Here is a 22843-nt window from a genome sequence, read left to right as displayed (position 1 = left end):
AATATTAAATATAACAATAAAATTCATATATATTATATTAAATATTTATTTACAAACAATTATTAAGATGTATTAAATTATTGATTAAGTTTGTTTTTAAATAATACAAATCAAAATGCTGTATTTTAATATCATATGAAAGTAAAATATGATATATTGACTAACAGTTCTAATTAATGGTGAATATTAAATACAATATTTTGTTTTAGTGGATATTGAAATTATAACGATAAAATTCATATGCATTATATTAAATATTTATTTATAAAAAATATCAATATATTAAATTATTGATTAAGCTTGTTTTAGATAATATAAACTAACATACCATATTTTATTATCATCTAAAACTAAAATATGAGATATGGACTAATAATTCTAATATATAATAATTAAATGTTTTTTATTGCGATGGATTGAAATTGTAATGATAAAATTCATATGCATTATATTAAATATTTATATACAAAAAAAGTTATCAAAATATATTAAATTATTGATTAAGCTTGTTTTTATATAGTATAAATCCAAATACTATGTCTTAATATCATCTAAAATTAATATATGATATATTGATTAACAATTATAATATATGGTGAATTAAGAAATAAATGCATTTTATTTGTAGTGGATACTGAAACTATAACGATAAAACTCAAATGTATTATATTAAATATATATTTATATAAAAATTATAAAAATATACTAAATCGTTGATTAAGACTGGTTTTTTAGATAATATAAACTAAAATACCATATTTAATATCTTCTAAAACTAAAATATGAGATATTAACTAATAATTCTAATTTATCGTGAATTTTAAATATTTTATTTACAAAAAAAATATCAAAACTTATTAAATTGTTGCTTAAGCTTGTTTTTAAATAATATAAATAAAAAATCATATTTTATTATTATGAAAAATTAGAATAAGTGAGATGTTGATTAATAATTCTAATATATGTTGAATTTTGAATATAAACTTAATATAATATTAAATATATACTTAAATAATATTTAAAAAGAAAAAAAAAATGAGCTCGCAAGTCAACTTGGCTCATTTTACACTTCTACTCAAAGCATTGAAATTAGACATTTGGACTCAACACATTTGGGCCTTGTTTACATTCATAAATTGGACTATATATTTGGCCCAATTAGGCATATTAATAGGTTAGGTCTTATTCTACTCAAGCACAAATTTAAAAAAAATCCAAACAAATTAACTTAGATTCAGACCCTACTCAATCTATTAAACCCCACTCTAGATCCGGCCTAACCTAGTATTTAGATCCTATTAGATCCAGACCGAGACCCAATTTTTTTTTGGATACATTTTTTTTGCAAATACTATAAAATTTCTTTTTTTTTTTATTTTCAATTTTTACCCATAATTATCAATAAATTCAAAATTATTGAGATCAATTTACAAATAGCTTATTTTTTTAATAATTTTTTTTACATAATATAAAATTTATTATACCGTTTACAAGATAATCTTATGAAAATATTACATAGTAAATAATGTTATGATGTCTTAAATTTTTTGAATTTGTTCGCTTAAAGTTAAATCGATTAATAAATAATAATCAAATTGAATAGTGAAGAAAAATAATATATTTTTTGGGTCTAAATTGGGTATATTAACCCATTAATATTAATGGGTAGAGACCCGACCCAAACCCAATTTATATTTTTCTAATGGGTTTGGGTCTAATAATATTCCATATGAATTTGCGTCTTAAATTAATCGGGTAGGTCTTATCCTACCCATTGACATCCCTAATGAGGTAATTAATTTTTAATAAAATAACTACAGCCTATGTATTCATAGTTTTATTTAATTATATAAGTACAAAGTATAGATAAAGTTCAAAACAAACCTTATTTTTATACCTCGTTTGATTCGATGAGGGAAAAAAGAAAGTAAAAATGTGTGGGTTTTTCTTTAAAAGAAAAAATACTATAATTGAAAGGAAAATACATCTCAAATATTTGTGGCCCTTATTTGATACGAGAAAAATAAATTTAGAAGAAATGACTAATTTTCATAATTTTATTGATTAACTATTTCTCTTCATTTTGTACTAAATAATAAAAAATAATATTATATTAAAATTATTTTAATTTACTAAAAAATTAAAATACGCATCAATCAAGAACAATGATATTTATTAGAGATAAATACACTTTGCTAAGGGACAATTAGCAACGTGCTTTCAAGTTTTGTGGTATGGTCCATTTCTTTATGTAAAGGGTCAACCAAACCTAATTATTTTCCACCTACTCGTTTACCAGCAATTATTTTAGGTCACCACCCTCCAATAGGGTATGCTACATTTGGCTTCCTTTTGATTGGTGGACTCGCCATACACTACACGTAATAACTATTATATAACCCTACATTTTTATCCGTGTAAATTATGTTGACATCGTTTGAAATTAACTCAAAATGCAAAAATACTTTTCATTTTTTGTAGAATTAAAGGTATATTTTCTGAGAAGTATTAGTGTAATATTTTTCAAGAGGTATTAGTGCATATTTTGTCTCTAAATAGGAATGTAGTTGTAATTACAACTATAACCTTAAGGGATGTAGCTGTAATTTTGAACCATAGATTTGAAAATAATTGTTAGTCACGATAAATTCATACATATTAAAGTTTTGATAGATATCGGGGCTGAGTTGGAACGATCCAAAATATATTTTTCGAATCCAAAGCCATTCGCAGTTTAAAATTGGAATGGGGTTATTGATCTTGATACGATTTTTAGGAAATTATCCCACATCAATATGGATATTTTTCTATTTTTTTTTGTAGTTTTTGATTTATTGTATTTTAATTCATGTATATTTTGATACGAAAATTATTAACAGGAATATTGTTATTGATCTATTTTATAGAAACAACCAAAAGCAAAAGTTACTAGACGACCACCTCGTTTATAGATTTAAGTTGTTAGAGTGAAATAATTTAATATTAATATCTTATTTCGTCCCCTTACATCCAAATCCAACAATTTTCTCTTTGTATTTTTTAAGTTGTATTTTTAAAGTTGTATTTTTAAAGATACAACAATTTTCTCTTTGTATTTTTTAAAATGTTTCATAGGGACATAATTTGTTCATTTACAATATTACGACGAGGTAAATTGCATTAGACCTTTTCTATTATAAATATAGGAGGAAATGAGATTAGAAGCTAAGACCTCTTGTTTGACATGATTTTGATACTATATAAAATGGTATATCGTTTAAAAATTTAAATTATTAAAAAATACTTAATATTAATAATTTAACAAGAGACTCCGCGGGCGTAATGTCACCCAAAAATCAATTTTGCACTATATGAACTGTAGACAATTAATTGAAAATACAAATAAAGCTGGCTAAATAAATAATAATAATTATAAAAAATTCAGAAAGATTCCTCAATATCAACATGACTAAAATGTGCCTGCAAAGCTCGGGAAACTAACCCGAAAGTGCGACGACAGAAGGACGACCATTACCCAAAATCAAAACTAAAAACGTGCTTTATGCCGGCCCTACCAACTACAGAAGAATTCTACTATCTTGGGAAACTTCTGTATAAACAAAGAAAACAATTATGCAGAGATTGACGTCTAAAACGCGCTTTCTTGCGCTAAATTTGTAGGTGAGGAGTGAGTGAGGGCACGCCGTAGTCAGCCTGCACATAAATTCAAACCGCGTCATATTTGCAGCGGTTGCAACTTAGGAATACCTACATTCTACGCTAGACAACGAAATTATGTAATAATAAGACTATTTAAATTCAATAACGAGAATGTGAATTCAAGTCCCACGAATATGAGTGTATTGTCTATTTTTCATAGTAGTGTTTAATTTTTTTTTGTTTATTCTCAATAGGTTGGTTAATTTATCAACATGATATTAAAATTTTTAAGTTTGTAAGAAGCTGGTCATCACAAATTAAGGCATTTTTAGTGGATAAGTTGAACATTTTTACAAATTTTGCCGCTTTACCAGGAAAGTTGGGTAATCTCAGCAAATAAATTGGTAATATATCAATTTTTTTAAAAAAAATCAAACTACACTCGTATGGCTCTACCTCAACTCTTTTCTACTTAATTTCTAAACGCTTTTAATTTTTATATTTTAATCACTTATTCACTTTTCAAAAAAAGTATAAATTTTTGAAACACCAAAAGAGAATGTTTTATATACATTTACGGTATTTAATTCTCTTTAAAGTAATTATAATTGGTATTAATATTATTATACCACTATTTTAAGGGTGTAATTGTATTTTAATTTTCCATATGAAAACAGATACAAAAATAAAAGAAATGCCGAAAACAAATTATAAGGAATAAATATTAAGTTAGGATACAAATAGTGCAAGGGGAGGTCCCAAATAATTAATGTTGGTCGGGTGGCCACCTTAATTATTTATCAATACTAACTTGTGCATGTGCTTGTTTCTGACTTTAGCATGAATTTATAATTATAGTACATGAAATTATGAACAGTTATGGCACAATAAATAAATAAATAAAAACATATATAGACTTTCAATTAATTGATTTTCTATGTTCACGAATATTTATGCACGTGACACAACTAGCTCTCTTGTAAGAGATAAGGCAAAATTTGATTTCTTATTTCAAATTATACATACTATATGAAAAATATGCAAGCAACCCTCTTGTGATATCACAAATGAGCAAATTTTTCATTTATGAAAAAACAAATAGTGATTTACCTCCTTATATTTTTTAAAATACTAAATTGATATAATTTTTTCATAGGGGGATAATGCGTTCATTTTCAACATCACAGGGGAATAAATTGTTATTCGCCGCATATTGTATTATCTATACTAATTTTAATCCAAATTTGCAAGTATGATTCAGCATGTCAAAATTCACAATCAAATTAAAAGATTATTGCAAGTATCGTTTCATCTTCTCTAACAAAAATGGAATTAATTTTAAAATCTAATTATATTATTTAGTTATATAATCAATAATGAAATTATGAATCTAAACGCTATAACCACTTTTCAAACAATTAATTATTTCATAATTCATTATACAACAGCGGAGCTAAACTTAAATCTTAACATATATATCTCCTGATATGAGCAAAACCAAACTAAAATTGAAAAAAATAAAAATAAAAGAATAGAAAATAAATTCAACATTTGCATGAATTAATTAAAGGCACGTAGGATTCCGTACACCATACATATTATGCTGAACTCAGCTGACGTCTCTTCCACGACTACATACATGTAGAAAAAACAATTAAAAAGAATTACTAATTCAGTCATTTATACACACATAATAAAATAATTGCGTAAAATTAAAAGCGATCTGTTAATATATTAAAAATAAATTGAAAATTTCTTAATTTTTTTTAAAAAATTATAAGCTCTTAAAATTATATTTTTTGAAAATTTATCATATATCTTTTAACATCTTATAAATTCTCAAATGTCTTATAAAATATTTAGAAAAATATATAAGCTCGTCTAAATGAAATTAATACTTTCACTCAAACATAAATTTAATTTTCCAAAAATGAGAGTTCCTAAAACTTCACAACTTTCAGCAGTAAGGCGTCCGTACAATTCTTGAAAAGAAAAAGTTAAATTATTTTGATATATTTCCATTATAATAAAAACTCAAAACTAAATTTTTATTTACAAGATCATACAAATTTTATTTCATCCACCTTTCCTTTCGCTTCTCCAAGAACCTCTGCAAAGACTTCCTCCTTGTTATGGGTAAATCTGCATAGGTTCGTCAACAAAATTCTTTTAGTAAAGGGAAAAATATATATTATAAGTTAATAAAAATTAAAAATAATGGTAAATTAATATTATATACTATGGACAAATAAAAATGATGTAAAAATTTAAGTTTTTTTTACCACGGTTAATTAATATTAGCTATGATTTTACTTATGCCTAAAATATTGCCATAGTTTTTACTTATAACTAATGCTTTGACGTCCGACTAATAGTTATTGTGCAATTATGATTAATTAATATATATTCATTATAATTTTTTATTTTTAACTATGATAATTAATCATAAAAAAAATTATAATTCATTAGTTAAAAATTTAGTCAGTGTTCATTAATTATACATTTTATCATCATTATTTTTTACGTAATAAAGTAAAAAAAATTAAATTAATATATATGTATGGAGTTTTTTTGAGGGCTTAGTGAATATAACCAACCTCCATTAAAAGATTCCAAGAGATTTTCTTGGTCATATGAATTGGAAGCCGAGTGGTCAGGCAGCTTTGGGACCATTTCCTCCTCAGCCACTCTCAGAATGTCCTGTGCCTACACCATTCGCAACCGCCTAATCAGTCCCTACCTCTAATATTTATATTTGTCGTGTGATTAATGTATATTAACAATAATTTATTAATAATACAAGATATATATTGTTCGAGCCCATTATTTTTTATTTGAAAAAAAAATTTTATTAAAAAAAATCAAACTCATAAAAGGGAAAAGAAACCTTATGTGGAGGCACGTCGAAAACAGCAACCATTCCATTGTAGAAAATGGTCATGGGAGCAGTCTCATCACTATTTTTCTCATACCCACAGCTCAGCCTGCAAAAGACAAAGCTAAAACCTTAAGAAACTGCCAATGATTGAATCAAGAAAACGTGTTTTAGCTTTCATAATTACAGACCTAAGCGTAGGATCACAAATTGCAGGCGTCTGATCAGTTTGCTTGGGAGTCGAAGGAACAGAAACTGACGACTTCTTCCCACCACCGATCACACTCTTCACCAACTCAGGATCCATCTTCGATATAACACCCTGTATATCTATATATATGTATATATATATCAATACATAGAACTAATATTAAAAAAAAAACAGAAAAAAAAAGAAAAACACATATATACCACGAAAGCTTCTTCTGCGATCAAAAATGGGAGGCTTCTCCTTGCGGAAGAAATCGAGTTCAAGTCCTGCTGATTTCTGCTGCATACCCATTTTGGGTTCTTGGAATTGGAAGAAAACAGCCTGCCTACCTGCCTGCAGGGCTTCTTTATATATATATATATATATATATGTCTGTGTGTGAGTAATGGGGGGGAGGGGCTGGGGTTGGGTAAGAGAGAATATTGATTTGAGTAGATATGAAATCCGCCGATCTATCCACAAACAAATAAATGCACGAGGAAAATGGGAGAACAGGTAATACTACTTTATGCTGGACTCAGCATTACTTTTATAATAATTGACCGTTATAGTACGTTGTCTATGTGTATATAATAAATAATTATTTATATTTTATTATAATAAAAATAAAATATATAAATTAACTTATCATATTATAATAAAATAAATAAATAAAAATAAATTAATTTAGTGATATTATTGGCAAAAAAATTGGTATCGATTTTTTACAAATTGTCGTTTATGAGTGAAATTTTTATATTAATATAAATAAATAGTGTAGATATAATTGTGAGTGAACTTTTCATATTAGTATAAATAGATATATAGTATAGATTGAGATATAGTAAAAGGAATTTGAGTAGGGGCGGTTGTAAATATATAAAGATATTTTTGGTAATTTAAAAAATTGGTATCACGGAATAAATAATCACTATTTATTAATAAAAATTTAGTCTTTTATATATATATATATAGTATAGATATATATTGGTAAATACAATGCCTATGTTTGATGTAATTAACCAATACTCAATTCCTTTGAAAAATTAACGAAATTTATTCTAGTAAGTTGATCGAATGTAAATGTCAATTTTAATTTTATTTTTTTATTAATATTAGTAAAGTTTATAAATTTTACTAGACGAAAACAAACTTTAAATATATTAAAAGTACGATCTTCTAAATTATAAAAAGTTTATATGTGATTACATGGGATTTTCAGAAAAACACTGTGTAATTATTCTGTTATAATAATTTGGATAATTACATTGTCATCCTTTGAAGTTGTTGCGGCTGTACGTGCAAAATAAATTTAATCATTAATAAAAATTTATAAAATTTATTATAATAAGTCAATCGAACCTAAATATAAATTTTTATTTTTGATATAAGTAAATCCATAATTTTTTAAATAAAAATTCAAATTACATAAAATTTATGTATAATTACATAAAATATCATCAAAACACAATAAGAGACTTGGTTGGAACCGGTCGTAGCAAAAATATCTGAAAAATTAGTGCATTTCTAATACGTTTGTTATTTATTTAGATAAAAGAGCCCACGTGTTCATTAGTGTTTGAGAAAAAGTAAAAGCTATTTAACAGAAAGAAATAAATAATATAAAAGTCAATAAAGTTAATTTCTAAGCAAAAATAATAATAATAATAATAATAATAATAATAATAAGAAAATAATCACGTACTATCAACTTTCACAGACTTGTAGTGATTGGAATCAACTAGACCTGCACGTAATTATCGATATGGGTAGCATTGGGGATAGAGTTTTATCTATTAATTGCTTATTTACAAAGTTTATATTCAATAGGATTTTATCTTCACATCTAATGTAATTTGTCCTTTGTAATATTGCAAATAAATAGATTATCTCTTTATAAAGAAAATAGTAATTTAAATTTTTGTGTTAATTCAAATGAACCAATTTACTCTCTATTTAGAGAGATAAGTTGCTTCATTTTAAAAAATATAAGAGATAAATTTTTATTTTTTTAATAAAAGATTAATTTGCTCGTTTGCAATATCGTAAAGAGTTTACTTGTATTTTTTTCTTTTATTTTCTAAGTAGGTTTGTTAAGATTCTCGAGCTTATAAATATACGGGATATTTATGTTCAGCACTGAATAAAATTCTTTCTTTGCAAATTCGTAGTCTTAATTATTTTCTACATCAATTAATATCAAATTTCGATTAATTTCACTTTTACAACAGCTCGACGATTTTCTAGAGGAGGGTTCTCTTTTTCCCTCTCTCTTCAATTATTCATCCTTTTTCTCTCAATTTCTTTAAAAAAACAGAAATAATTAAAGAGAAACATATATTGTTGGAACACTCAAAACTGAATATTTAAAAAAAGGAATATTAATTTTAATTCTAGTTTACTCTAATCTATAATTTTAAAAGGAAAAATAATTGTAATTAGGAGTAGTCCAAAAAAAAGTATTGATTTGTTGGTGGAGGCACCCCACATATATATTAAATAAAACTTTCACGTGGGCTTGATTTGAGTACTTAATTGACACTTGTTGCGTGTCACATTTGTACTTTAAGGTAGGGAGTCCAACAACATCTCTATTTTTCTAGAATTCAGTGGTGTCCGGGTCTTGGAGTAATTGATGATTTGTTGATCACATTAGAATAAGTATGATTTTTTGCTATTATTAATTATTATGATTAAAAATAAAAGATTATGAAGAATGATAATTAATTATGATTATGCAATAATGAAAAATAAGCAAGTAAAAGTGAACAGAAGCCATCAACGGAAGCTCAATTCTCTGTACTCTGTAATTTCGTATATGAAGGAAGAAGATGATGAACAGTTTAAATACAAATGGATTAACATAACTGCTGCCTAACTAACTAACTGACTCATCCATGACATGGCCCAATACAAGAAGGAATAAATGAGGCATTACACATGTCAGCATTTTACTAATGAACATAGATAAAGGCGACTCTCAGGAATGCGATTTCATCCTGTGTCCAATAACTCATCTTCATCGTCTTCATGGTGATTAGCTTTAAAGTCTTCAGATTGCAACTGAGTTTCAAGGCATTGCAGATGATCCAGCGGTTGTATTTCATCAAATAATCATTAATCATTGTTTTCATAAGTGGAGTTAAAATATTACCTATAGTTAAAAACTAACGCTGATGTTTTTGTCATAGGTAAAATTATGGTAAATCTGATTAATTGTGGTTAAAATTTTAACTTTTTTTTTTTATTTTATTTGACCGTGATAGATAATTTTGATTTACTATGATGTTCAAGTTGGACTGATTTACACTTTAGGGAATAATACAAAATTTTTGTAGTGTTATTTAATGATTCTTTTTGCATTTACTGAAAAAAATAATTTTGTATTAAATAAACTTAAATTTTTTCTATACAATAAATGAAATGAAAAGTCAATTATGTTACTTTATAGGGTGGTCCAACTGAACTGCACGGTATTATAAGTGCAAATTTAATTTTAAAATACATTAAACTTTGATTTCTTTACTATGTGGTGCTCTTGATATTTGTAATATTCAAATATTGTTAATATACGTGTTTCATATGATGTGTTATCGAGTTAAAAATATATGTATTAAGACAAGTAGATATTGGCTTTTTTATAGGGATATTCGGTTCTGATATTGAGAAATGTGTAAAGATGAAGCAATATAATTTTTAGTTAAAAAATAAAATTTATTCATATGCCGGCTTAATAAATGACTAAGATGAAATTACGACGGAAGATGTATTATATCAAGTGTTTCATACCGTGTGTGCTTATGATCTTTTCAGGTAATGAAAAAATAGAACTTTTATTTTCCATTGTGTGAAGATCCAAAGGGAAAAATTCTTGCTCGAATTTGGTTCGATCAAACTAGGTCGATTACAGAACAAGTGTATCACACTTGCTCTGTGATGATCACTTTTCCTAAACTGTACACCAATTATATGACAAGTGTATTACACTTACCATATGATTTGTTCAGATTTAACCAAACTGGATCTGTGCAAGAATTTCCCGACATGGCTAGGAAACAGCTGAAGTGAAGTTTGAGAGATGCCACTTAGTGGTTATGGCATAATTATGAATACATGACATTAGCCCAAATAAAGTATGCTGTTCAAAGGGTAAGAGCTACGTTTGGGTGCAGTGAAAGTATTTTAAGGTATAGTGAGATATATAGTCCTCAATTCCTTGTTTAGAATGGGTTATGTATCCATAACCGATATGTGATCTTAATTAGCTCTCGTCATATGCTCGTCACTCACACGATTCATTGACTTGTATGAAATTAGTGGTATATATTGGTCCGTCACACGGAAAGAAATACAACTCTCAGTGTTAGAAAAATGGGTTAATCGGTTGCCCATGAGGGTTGACCCAATACCACTCATTTGAATTACCTCTGAAATAAGGGTGTCAATGGATAGGGTAAGATCCTATCTAAATCTATAGATTAACACTCAAATTCAATGAATATTATTAGATCCACATTCAGACTCATTAAAAAAATATAAATTGGGTCTGAATTGAGTTTCTATCTATCAATACCCATGGATCTATGTACCCAATTTGAATTTGAAAAATAAATATATTTTTCTTTGCTATTCAATTGAATTATTATTTATCAATCGATCTAACTTCAAGTGAACAAATCAAAAAACTTAAGATATCATAACATTATTCGTAATATTTTCATAAAATTATTTTGTAAACGGTATAACAAATGATATATAATTTTAAAAAAATTATAAAAAAAAGAGTTATTTGTAAATTGATCTTGATAATTCTGAATTTATTGATAAATTATGAAACAAAATAGAATATAAAAAAAAGATATTTGATTTGATCAATACAATTCGAAAAAAAAATGATTTGGAACAAAAAAAAAAAAAAAGAAGAAAATCAGGTCTGGGTTTGACCAAATCCAAATATTGGGTCCGATTGGGTCTAGAGACCCATGGATCTTGAGTGGAGTTCAATGAATTTGGTAGATTTTTTTCTGATTTGATTTGAGTAAAATAAGACACTACCCATTGACATGTCTGATGGGAGTAGTTTTGGAAAAGTGACCCCCAACTCTCCTTCACCACTACACATGCATGCATACTTAATTTCAGCAATATGCGAGAGAGATATAATCAGCAAAAAGAGTGTGAGGATAGTGTTGAAGCCGCAAGAACATGATTGTAGAAGCCCAAAAATAACTAGATCGACGCATTTGGATTCTGGAAACCAATTCTGTTTTTTGGTTATTAGATTCTAACTCATTTCCAGCATATAATAAGTGGATAAAATGATTAGTGATTCAACCTTAACGATTATGCTTTTCCTTTGTATACTAGTGTTAGTTATATATGTCCCTTATGTACACTATCTATTAAAGGAGGGATTTTTAGGGTTCGTTTAATTTAATGAGAGGAAAGGAAAAGTGAAAAAAGGTGGGAACGTAAAAAGGCGAGCGGAGATGAGAAGAAAGAACAATTCTTTTAAGTTGTTGGGTACATTTGAAAATGAAGTAAATTTTAAATACTTTCTTTTATTTGGATGAGTTTATATATTTATAAAACTATTTCAAAATTTATAAAATATCGAATAGTATTTGATAAACTTTTAGGAAAAGTTGAACTTATCAAATTTTATTTTATTTAAACACTTTAAAAAATTAATTTTAAATAAAATATTACGTTTTCAAGTTGCAAAAACATCTTTTAAAACTATATAAGCTTAATTTTAAATAAACTTAATTTATGAACGCCCCTCCACACATTTTTATAATTAATGGGCAACTCATCAACATATTTCACGTTTTCAACTCCTCAATCATAAAAGTCTAGTCAAACAAAATGGCACACAACTAAGTACTCATATATCACAATCATCACTCTACACATTTTTTTCATCACACATATGAAATCCATTTTAATAGCTTTTACTTTATTAATAAAAATCAATTTGTAAATTAGAGTGCATTAGAAATATTAAAAAGTGGAAAGAAGATCAAAGTTTGAGTGTTTGAAAAAATATTTTGAAATTTATAATTTTATTCAATAAGTTATATATAATATGGGATTCGTAGGATTTTATACATAATTGAGACTAATTGATAATTATTAAATTTAATTATAAATAAATTTTAGATTGAAATTAAAATATATTAAAATTTGAATGGAGTAGATTTAAAAAACATGTAATGACTATTTAAAAATAAATTAAATTAAAATAATATATAAAGAGAGAGAATGAGAATTTGACATGTGGCTTATCATCCAACCACCGCACCGACATAGAGGATGAGAATTTGACACGTGTACCATCACCTCCACCACCTCACCGATATATATATATATATATATATATATATATTAGTCTATTGTTAGTTTAACAATTGAAGTTTGAATTTTGTACACACATTTGGAGGTAACTAAAGAGGTATGAAATTTTTTATTTTTAATTATTATTAATTTTTATAATTATATTATTTGATTAGTCTATCTATTAAATGTAATTTATACATCAGATATAATATTCAAATCAAAAATTTTATGAGTTTGACTATTTAAATTGATGGTTAATAAATATCACATTTAATTTAAGAATATTATAATTGGTTAGTTAAATTATTAAATTTATTAAATTTAATCATTACTATTATTAGTTTATTCAATTTTATCGGGCCTATTAACCAAATGTTTAATTACATGTATTGGTGTTTATTAAATTCTATAGTAGGGAGAAATTGATAAAAAATTTATAGAAATATTAAAAAATTATATATATTTGAGAAATATTTTGCTTACGAAAAGGAAATGAGATTTTTTACAATAATTTAGTTTAGGGATGTTATTTGGAGAACGGTAGTTATAAAAATATGAGGGGTTTGATAAAATAAATTTGTCAGTTAGTTAATAAATTAAATATATGACTAAGAAAGTTTAGTTATTTAGAAGAAAACTGAATGGAGGTATGAATTTCAATAAATGAAATATTAAAAGACTGGCAAAAATGTGCGAATATTATTTAGTATCTTATCTAATATTTATGATATTTTTAATATATATTGTTTATACGTATAATACTTTATTATAGGACGTGATGATAAAGTAGAGGATTGAGCACAACTCTATGTTGTTTTAAGATTTGAGGTAAGTATAGTTAATTGGATATATATATATATATATATGGATATTGTATATTGGTTGTTTATATATTTGATCGTCAATTTTGACTATTTGTTTGGATTATCTTGATATCTGTGAAATTATTACTATGAGCTTTTATGTGGTGGTGTAGTATAAAAATCAGATGAATGATTATGTGATCGTATAATTAATTATTGAATAAAATCGAATGAAAATTTTATTGACGAGAAAATAATTACTAAATGAAATTGAATGATGAAATTAACAATGTCAATGTTGCGATTTTAAAATAAAAATGCCTTACCTTATTGTGGAGCATACTACAATGGCTTATGATGATGATTAACGACGAGTTGTGTGTTGTCGTTGATCAATGGGGATAATGTGATATATTCTATGACCTGTGTGCTGTGTAATTTGATTGATGATGAAATATCATATGAGCTGTCTGGTATCACTGATGTCAGAATATCATACGAGTTGTGTGATGTGTGATGTCGAGAGAAAAAAAAAAAAAGACATTGTGATTGAGGTGATGATAGCCGGCAAGACCAAGTGATGCACTCCAATTTGGTTAAATAGGGCCCCAAAGAAATAAACTATAACGTCAGATATTATGTCGTGGGATGATATATGATTGTGGGCATGTGTTATTTCTTACATCTATTGTTATTAAATAACGAATATTGATTGTTTGGTAAGATTGCATTATACTTGACTTGTTGCATGTATGCAGACTGGTTAGCTATACTTATTAAGTAGGCAACTCATTTTTTGCCACGTACTTTTTCAGGAGATATGTCACATTGACTAGCCACTTTGAGTTTTGAGCTGTGCAATTATTCTTATTTGGGAGTTCTAGCTATGTGCATAGTAAGTATATTGGTCTTTTGTCGGGTTTGTATTTAAAAATTTGTGTAGCTGGATATTTATTCTCTCCCTTTTAGGTTGTATACATGAGTACATCCGTTGAAGTAAATAGACTTTTGGTGTGTCCATTATCTCTTATAATATTTATATATATATTGATAAAAGTAGAATTTATTTTACTGGTAAAATAAAACTTTCTTATAAAAATGATAACAATTAAGAAAAAAAATAATAATTAGTGGTAATTAAGTACATTGCTGTAAGGGGTGCTATATATAGAAAACTGATTATAACTCTTGACTCAAACTAGCTTCATTTAAACAGTTAAAAATAAAAATAAATTACTCTTTTCACTTTATTCTCATTAATTAGCTGATTCATTCTTAATTATTAATTTCCAATATTTTTATGTGATTTTTTTTTATTTTTGCATTGTTTTTGCGTGAGAAATGAAATGTGTTTGGGTTAACATATTCTGAGATATATTTTCTTATAAAAAACGTGATAGAATGAAATGTTTTTCGAATTAAGATGTTTTGTGATTAAATTTAAAATAGAATTAAATGCATTTTGCACCCTAAAATATACCATCCTCGTCAATTATCACCTAAACTAAAGAAACTTTCAATTACTCCTCCATTTTGTAATAATTCTTTAAATTAAACAAAAATAGAAAAAAAATACCCTTAACTATTAATAATATGATATATTTATTTTAATGCTCTCTATAGTTGAATATATCAATTAATTTGACTTCACCTTTTATTCATTTATGATATTAATAAACTAATATTGGATTAGTCGTATATCGATAAAATTAATATTAGTACTTTTAAATTAAAATAAATTTATAAAGTTGTATTTGTGCATCACACGAGATATAATTTTAATAACAAAAATATTATATGTGGTCGTCGAGTCTATTATTTTGGCACCCAAATATCAAGTGAGGTAATTTGGAAGTTAATGGTGTCTTCATTTTTTTTTTTTTTTTTATTGTCTTTCTATATAGTAATTCTATTTCACTTCTTGACCTAACCTTGTGTCGAGCACGTTAGACCTATCAATTAGTGTGCAATACCTAGATCCAAATCCAAACTCATTTTGATAGCTATGACCCATATCCATACTTAATATTTTTTACATTAAATCCAAACTTGAACACATATCTATCGTAATAATTTTTTGGGATTTGGGTAGAGCCTATACCCTAAAATACTTGTGGTAAAATTTTAATATGCAAAAATGCATTTTTATTCGTTAATTTAAAATTAGTGAATTTATAAACTTTTGTTAATTATCAATACGATTATTTATACACTCAAATTTAAAATAATTATTTTGTGCTTAATTAATTTATACAAATCTAGTATTAATTTATAAACATTGTAGTTGAATAAACTTTTCAAATTGATTGATATCTTTAATAATAGAGGGTATTAATGTGAATACATCAAATTATTAATCGTCACGAGTATTTTTGTTAATTTTTATTTAATTTAAAGAATTATCCAAAAATAGGAATAAATGAAAGGTTATTTAATTTAGAGGGATAATTAATGAGGATAACATATTTAGGGGGTGCAAAACGTACTTAATAGCATATCATTGCATACTAACTATACATCATCACCCAAAAAGAAATACATAGCATTTATTAGTAACATGTCCATAAGTCCAAGGCAATAAATATAGTTATGAGCTTTGAAAACAAAGCAAAAAGGAGTAGTTGAAATGGGGTGAACAATCAATTCATACATATAGGCGTGTACGGTATTTCGTTAGTCTTTATCCGATTAAATGAAATAGACCCATCTTTAAAAATATTATTGGGTAAATTAAATAGTTTCTTAAATAAAAAGAGGGAAAAAAGAAAAAAATAACATGATTGTCGGAATTTTTCAAAAAGAAGGGCCGATGCGACCTCCCATGTTGGAAATAATGAATTTCTTTTTTAAAAGTTTCATAGGTTGCGTCTCTTTTTTATCTTGAGAATTTTTTTGTATATTTTTAGATGAGGCTAAAATGCAATTAATCCGTATTATCGTGACATAGAGTGGTAATGTTTTTCGATATTATGAGTTGTACAATTTTACGTCAACCGTTTGATCTAAAAAAATCAAATTGTCATCATCAATCGGTATATACCCGAGCTTAAGTATGGTCAGGATTGAGCCAACGCAACCTAAATATAAAAGGAGCGAATTCTTATATTTTTTTGTCACTGATAGAAAAATCAGGAAGCTTTATATAAATTTCAAGACTTTGAGGTAGTCCCACATCAGAAAAAATATATATATAAAATAATGATAGTTAAAGTCAATTATTGGTTTTATGAATAATTCATGTAAACCTGTTGTTTGTCTTAAAGATTTTGGTCCAAAAAAGTTGATGTCTAATTTGTAGAGTTGAACGGGTCAACTTGTTCCTCCCTCTATGGCTGTTCTAATTTCCAAGTTCAAAATAACACGCAATTACTACCTTCATGCACTAAGATATATGGGATGTTTGGCTGATATTTAAGAAATTTATAAACACTAATAAATTGTTTGCAATTTTTTTAAAAAAACTTATAAAATTGTAATTTTTTTTTGAAAAAAATTTTTTCACCCATTTTTTTAAAAATATTTTATAAAGCTTTATAAATTAATATTTCATAAAACCAAAATATCCTCATTTTTCTTGTCTATATTCCAGTTCTTTATTTTTATTTTTTTAATGAAGAGTAAACTATACCTATATTTTTTAAGATTCGGCATAATTATAAATACATTTTATTTTTTGAAAAATTATAAATACCCATGTCAAATAAAATATACTTGTGTAGCTCCCAGACAGTGGAGTGGAAATTATTACTTTACTCTTGTTGGTTTTACTTTATAGAGCATATTAGTCCATAAAAGTGTTTATTGACAATTTTTCTAAAATTTATTGATAATTTTTTGTCAAGATTATTAGTAAATTTGTTGCTTAAATTTATTTTTTCTGATTTATTATCTTTTAAAAGTTTGAAGAAAAACAGAAAAAATGAATGCAGTGGATTACAACTTGAAAAAGACTACAAAATGGAAAAAAAAAATAGCAATTTTTTCCACTTTAAATGAAATTTCCCTTAGGTTTAACGGAAAACTTAACTAAAGGACCAAAAGTGTCAAAAAGTTAAAGTTTGAGGACCAAAACTACAACCTTAAATTGTTTGAGGATCAAAATCCCATTAGTGACTATATTTGAGGACCAAAGTCGCATTAGTGACTATATTTCGAGAACCAAAAATACACCTTTTCTGTTAATATTCGAGTTGCATGAATAAACATATATATTACTTTGATGCAAAAGTTTAGGTAATAATCCCTCTTTTTTTTTTTTTTCATTTTTGTAAAAAATATTATCCAATTAAAATTTTATTTATAGTTAAACTAATGTGTAATATTTATAAAAGTATTTTATAAAGTTTAGATGCTAAATATATCAAGAAATAGCTACTTACTTTATCTTAATACTAGCATGTCTTATTTGAACACTTTATCGAAATAAAGAGTTTACTATGCCAACCACCATAACATTTTATAACATATGAAAACATCTTATTTTATTCAAACGCTTTAGGAGTTAATTTTTTTGAAAATAATTTTTTTAAATTGATCCCAAAAGATTGTGTTTAGAATCACTTTAATCTCTTAAGTTCATTTCTTGACGTTAGCATTTCTAAACTTCAGTTTTTGTCTTAAATTGGTTCTCTGACTATTTCTCGACAAAAATGTTGTTAAATTTTGACTTTTTAGAGGATAAAATGATTAATTTAAATTTTTTTTACTTTAATCCTCAAGTTTGTAAAACTATGAATAGTAACTTTTTGGGTGGAAAAGTCTTGACCTACTGAGAAAAGTGAGAAGTTTGGAGAATGATGTACATAAAGGTGTGGAACTTTTCTTTTTTAATGTTAGCTTGTGCAGTTATGTTTGTGGTGTGGAAGATGTAATAAAAGTGCTGAAAATACACATGGACTACTATGTGACTAGCTATTCTAGCAACTAATACGTGTGATGTAATGAAATGAATCTATTTCAGCTTAAACATCCCCCCGCCCCCTGCCGATATCTGAGTTTTCCCCTTAAGTAGCTCAATAGTATGTAAAATTATGATTGGAGAAGAATTTTCATAAAGTTATGATTCTGGTATGAAAACACAACTTTGAAAGTGAAACACGGTTTGGACATGATCTGGTCTGATCGTGCATTATAATTGTACGTATAAAAACACGAACAACATGGCCTGGTGAGTAACTTCTAGTATGAATGCAAGATGTATTCATCTAAAAAGTATGTCCGAGTAATATAACCAAATTTTGTCTATTTTTTTTTTTTTAAAATTGCACAACGAAAAAGCTACCCCTACACATTAAGCCATATACCAGTCACATGACTATTTTTGGGTCATATGTTTGCCAAAAAAAGGTTGAAGGGATCAATTTGAGATAAAAAAAAAAAAAAATTGAGGATGCTAACATAAAAAAATAAGCTGTAATAATTAAAGTGATTATAAATGCGAACTTAATTGATTAACTATGATATTTATTTTTTAAAAAATAAAATTTAATATCTTATAACTTTGTAAAATATTTTAAATATATTAAGATTAAATACCCTAATACAAAAAACTGCTCGTTTTCAGAAGAGCGGGTAGAGATGAGACAGAGAGTATTGAGTACGCTGTCTGCCACTGCCTGCCGAAGACTTTTATATTTGGGAATTTTCAAATTTACACGTGATTCAATAGTTTAGCTCACTACTCTGTTTCCTGTGGAAATTTTGGGTCACCATCTTTTCATTTCTACTTTTTATAGTATAGAACACGAATTTGTGCGGGTCAAGAACACAGATATTGAGATCCATCCACATGAAATCAACTTATCTCTTAAAAGGATAAGATAAAGTTTGGTGACGTAATGATATTAAATTTTATAAAAGGCCGACATAATTATTTATTATTATTATTATTCAGAGAACGATATAATTATCATTAATATAAGTTCAAAAAATATGTTCGGTACCTCAACCAAACAAGGTGGAAGTGGTAAAATTGGGCCTATTCCACGTTCGGGTTAAATTGGACCTATTCCAAATATAATTAGAACGAATTGTGATTCCGTTTTCTAGAAGTAAAAGCGATCAACTATTATTAATTGAAATAAATAGATTATAATTATAATTATTCATGTCGATATTAATATTTAATAAATACTATTATAATAATCATATTTTGCTTAACAATACCTACTATTATAGTAGACAAATCCCATAAACTTGGCGATATTCGAATCCATGACCTCTAAAATCGTGGGTTCAAGAGGCTCCATTTCCCACTCAATTAGATTCAAATTCACCTAATTGGTCTCGTTGGTGAAATTCGAATCCATGACCTCTAAAATCGTGGGTTCAAGAGGCTCCATTTCCCACTCAATTAGATTCAAATTCACCTAATTGGTCTCGTCCAATGCTATTTAAAAAAAATGCACATGTTAAAAATTTGGGTAGAGAAGCGTTGAATGCTTAAATCTTTAATTCAAAGATTTAATCCTTAGATTTCTTACTAAATTATATCTTTTAGTTTAATTTATTTGTGCAACTAATCCACTTTAATTAATTAAAAGTTTTCAAACTGTTATATTTGCATATTGGATTTTCGTACTTTGGACTCATATTATCGTGTTATTGAAGAAAATTAAAATAATTGGTGGGATCAATATATAAAAAATAAAATAAAATTCAAATATAATCACAAAATAAAATTGAAAAACTTTATTGACTATTAAAATTATCATTAATTATATATATATATATATTAAACGACAAGATTTTTTTTTTTTTTTTACATTTGTTAGAAGTAGGGGAGGCGGATTAAATGTTCAAACTTGATAATTTTAAACCAAACTTTTAAGAAAAACACTATGATTATCTCAAATAAAATTTATAAGCACATAAAATACAAGAACAAGCCCATGTTCAAAAACTTACAGGCCCAAAGTTTAGACATAAAATAAATTGTAGTTAAATTTCAAAATTAACCTCATTCTTTCCGATCCTATCGCCATGCCTACCCTCAATTACTACCTGTGCCCTTGTTCCCACCGCCCCATTGCAGCCTATGACCTCGCCCCACTTGTGTCCAGTCTATTTCCTTCCTCCGCCATTGTTCATCATAAAAATATGTATGTATAAATACATAAATACATTCTAGTAACTAATTTGAATTTATACATGTTTGATAATTTTTTAATTTGAATTTATGAACTAGTAACTAATTTTTATTAATATATTAATTAAATAATTTAATATTTTAATTATTTAAGAGGTGTAATTTTATAAACAGATTCAATAAAAAAATTGATAAAATAATTTAAATTTAAATTAAAAAGTAATATAAATAATAAAAAAATATACGGAGTTATATTATTCATCCCCATAAATATCACTTTGACACCTTCTCTGTAGCATCCCCTAACTACACTATGACTACATATCCCCTAAATATCACACTCGAAATAAACCCTATTTATACATGTCACTATGCACGTAATCTAGTTCCTGTTCAATATATACACACACACACACACGTATTCTCATTATCACCACAAGTACAATTGTCACCTCATTGACAAGACCATATATATATATGCACATATAAAACACTATAAAATAAAGTTTTTATAATTAGTTTGCACGTCACCCACATTTTATTACTTTATACACCCCAAGAATGTGATTTTCATTTTTACTACTGACTGAAGAGAAAACTGCATATTGACCCGACTTGATTGAAATGAAAGTTTTGAACTTAGCCCTCGGTGGGTAAAGATCCGTATATGAAAAATATTAGTAGATGAATGAACCTGTAACTCAGTAAGCAAATAAGCGGCCCTATCTACATACATAATCAAATGTAGTCCAGACAAGATAAAATGAGCAACTCATTCTTTCCGGATACACCCGAACTAACCATCGTAGTATACGTACATTCACTAAATATGCTTCATACCCTCTTTTAATTAAATTAAAAGCAATAATGATAAAAACAAATAATTGGATATATTGTGACACCTCCTTTTTTTCAAAAAACCCACCAAAGCACGATTACGAGTTAACTAATCAACTCCCAAAATAACGTCAAATTCGTTAAGGTTTGTCCAACTAAATCTGCATATATTGTGACACCTTCCACTGCTATTGGACAAGTTCTCGCAATTGTATTAACGTATGTAACCCCATCGTAGGCATAGATACACATAAGTCATACCCCAAGGGTTCTATACTAGCATATTTTCATGTTGCAAACACATATGATACAAATGACAAATAGATTCTGGGTCACTTAATAAAAATGCGATACTCCTAAACAAAAGCTTACTTTGTATTAACAAACATAATTCTAGTGGTCATGTAAATCCAAAATCACTTTTTAGCATGATTTTGAGACGATTATCTAAAATATACTTAGCTTTTGAGTTATTCAAACACAATATTTTGCATTTCTTTTTTTTTTTTTTGTAAAAATTAATGTTTAAAAGTTTTAGCCTATGGCAATTTTATAGAATCAATTATTTTAAAATTAATTTTTATAAAAAATTTGAAAATAAAAGTAATTATTCCATAATCATCAACTACTTCTATTTTTGTTTGCCTACATACTAGGATCTGAGTCCAAAACCTCTAAAAAAATCTTCAAACCCAAATGGCTGGATTGTCCCCTAGAGGCCTATAATCATCAATTATTCAAAAAGCTATGCCAAATCAATTCATATATATATATATATGTATGTATAGTGTTTAAACCGTAATTACATAATGGTCACCCCATCCATTGAGTTTTTTTTTTAAAAAATTAAAAAAGTGATAATTATTATTATTGAAATAAATCGATTATAATTATTTATATTGAATATCATTATTTTATAAAAATAATTATAATAATTATACCCTGATCAACAAAATAAAATAAATTAAATTTAAATAATATCTACTATTACAATAGACGACACCTATTATGTAGTAAAACTGTGCATCAAGCATATAGTAGCATTCAAATGCATGACCTCTAAAGTCATGAGA

The 22843-nt window shown here is 26.5% G+C and overlaps 1 protein-coding gene across 3 annotated transcripts; it reads right to left on the bottom strand.

Moving 5' to 3' along the window:
- Positions 3404-7137, bottom strand: LOC105168467 (protein TIFY 9). 3 transcript variants are annotated; one of them, XM_011088561.2, is made up of 7 exons: positions 6926-7137; positions 6706-6844; positions 6527-6623; positions 6237-6345; positions 5724-5781; positions 5235-5270; positions 3404-3693 (listed from the first exon to the last, which is right to left on the bottom strand). In XM_011088561.2, the coding sequence occupies exons 1-6, from the start codon at positions 7014-7016 to the stop codon at positions 5249-5251; spliced, it is 516 nt and encodes a 171-aa protein (XP_011086863.1). In that variant the 5' UTR covers positions 7017-7137; the 3' UTR covers positions 3404-3693; positions 5235-5248. The 3 variants fall into 3 exon arrangements, with proteins under 3 accessions (XP_011086863.1, XP_011086865.1, XP_011086862.1); XM_011088563.2 differs by lacking the exon at positions 3404-3693 and having other exon boundaries at positions 5025-5270; positions 5706-5781; positions 6926-7136; XM_011088560.2 differs by lacking the exon at positions 3404-3693 and having other exon boundaries at positions 5179-5270; positions 6926-7136.

This window comes from Sesamum indicum, linkage group LG8 (assembly GCF_000512975.1).
Source record: "Sesamum indicum cultivar Zhongzhi No. 13 linkage group LG8, S_indicum_v1.0, whole genome shotgun sequence".
NCBI classification, from domain to species: Eukaryota; Viridiplantae; Streptophyta; class Magnoliopsida; order Lamiales; family Pedaliaceae; genus Sesamum; species Sesamum indicum.
This window is presented reverse-complemented; position numbering and strand designations above follow the sequence as displayed.

Coding starts and splice junctions, on each gene's coding strand:
- LOC105168467 (XM_011088561.2), bottom strand. CDS start 7,016: ATGGGTATGCAGCAGAAATCAGCAGGACTTGAACTCGATTTCTTCCGC. Junction 6,845..6,925: donor TCGCAGAAGAAGCTTTCGTG/GTATATATGTGT, acceptor ACATATATATAG/ATATACAGGGTGTTATATCG. Junction 6,624..6,705: donor ATTTGTGATCCTACGCTTAG/GTCTGTAATTAT, acceptor TGTCTTTTGCAG/GCTGAGCTGTGGGTATGAGA.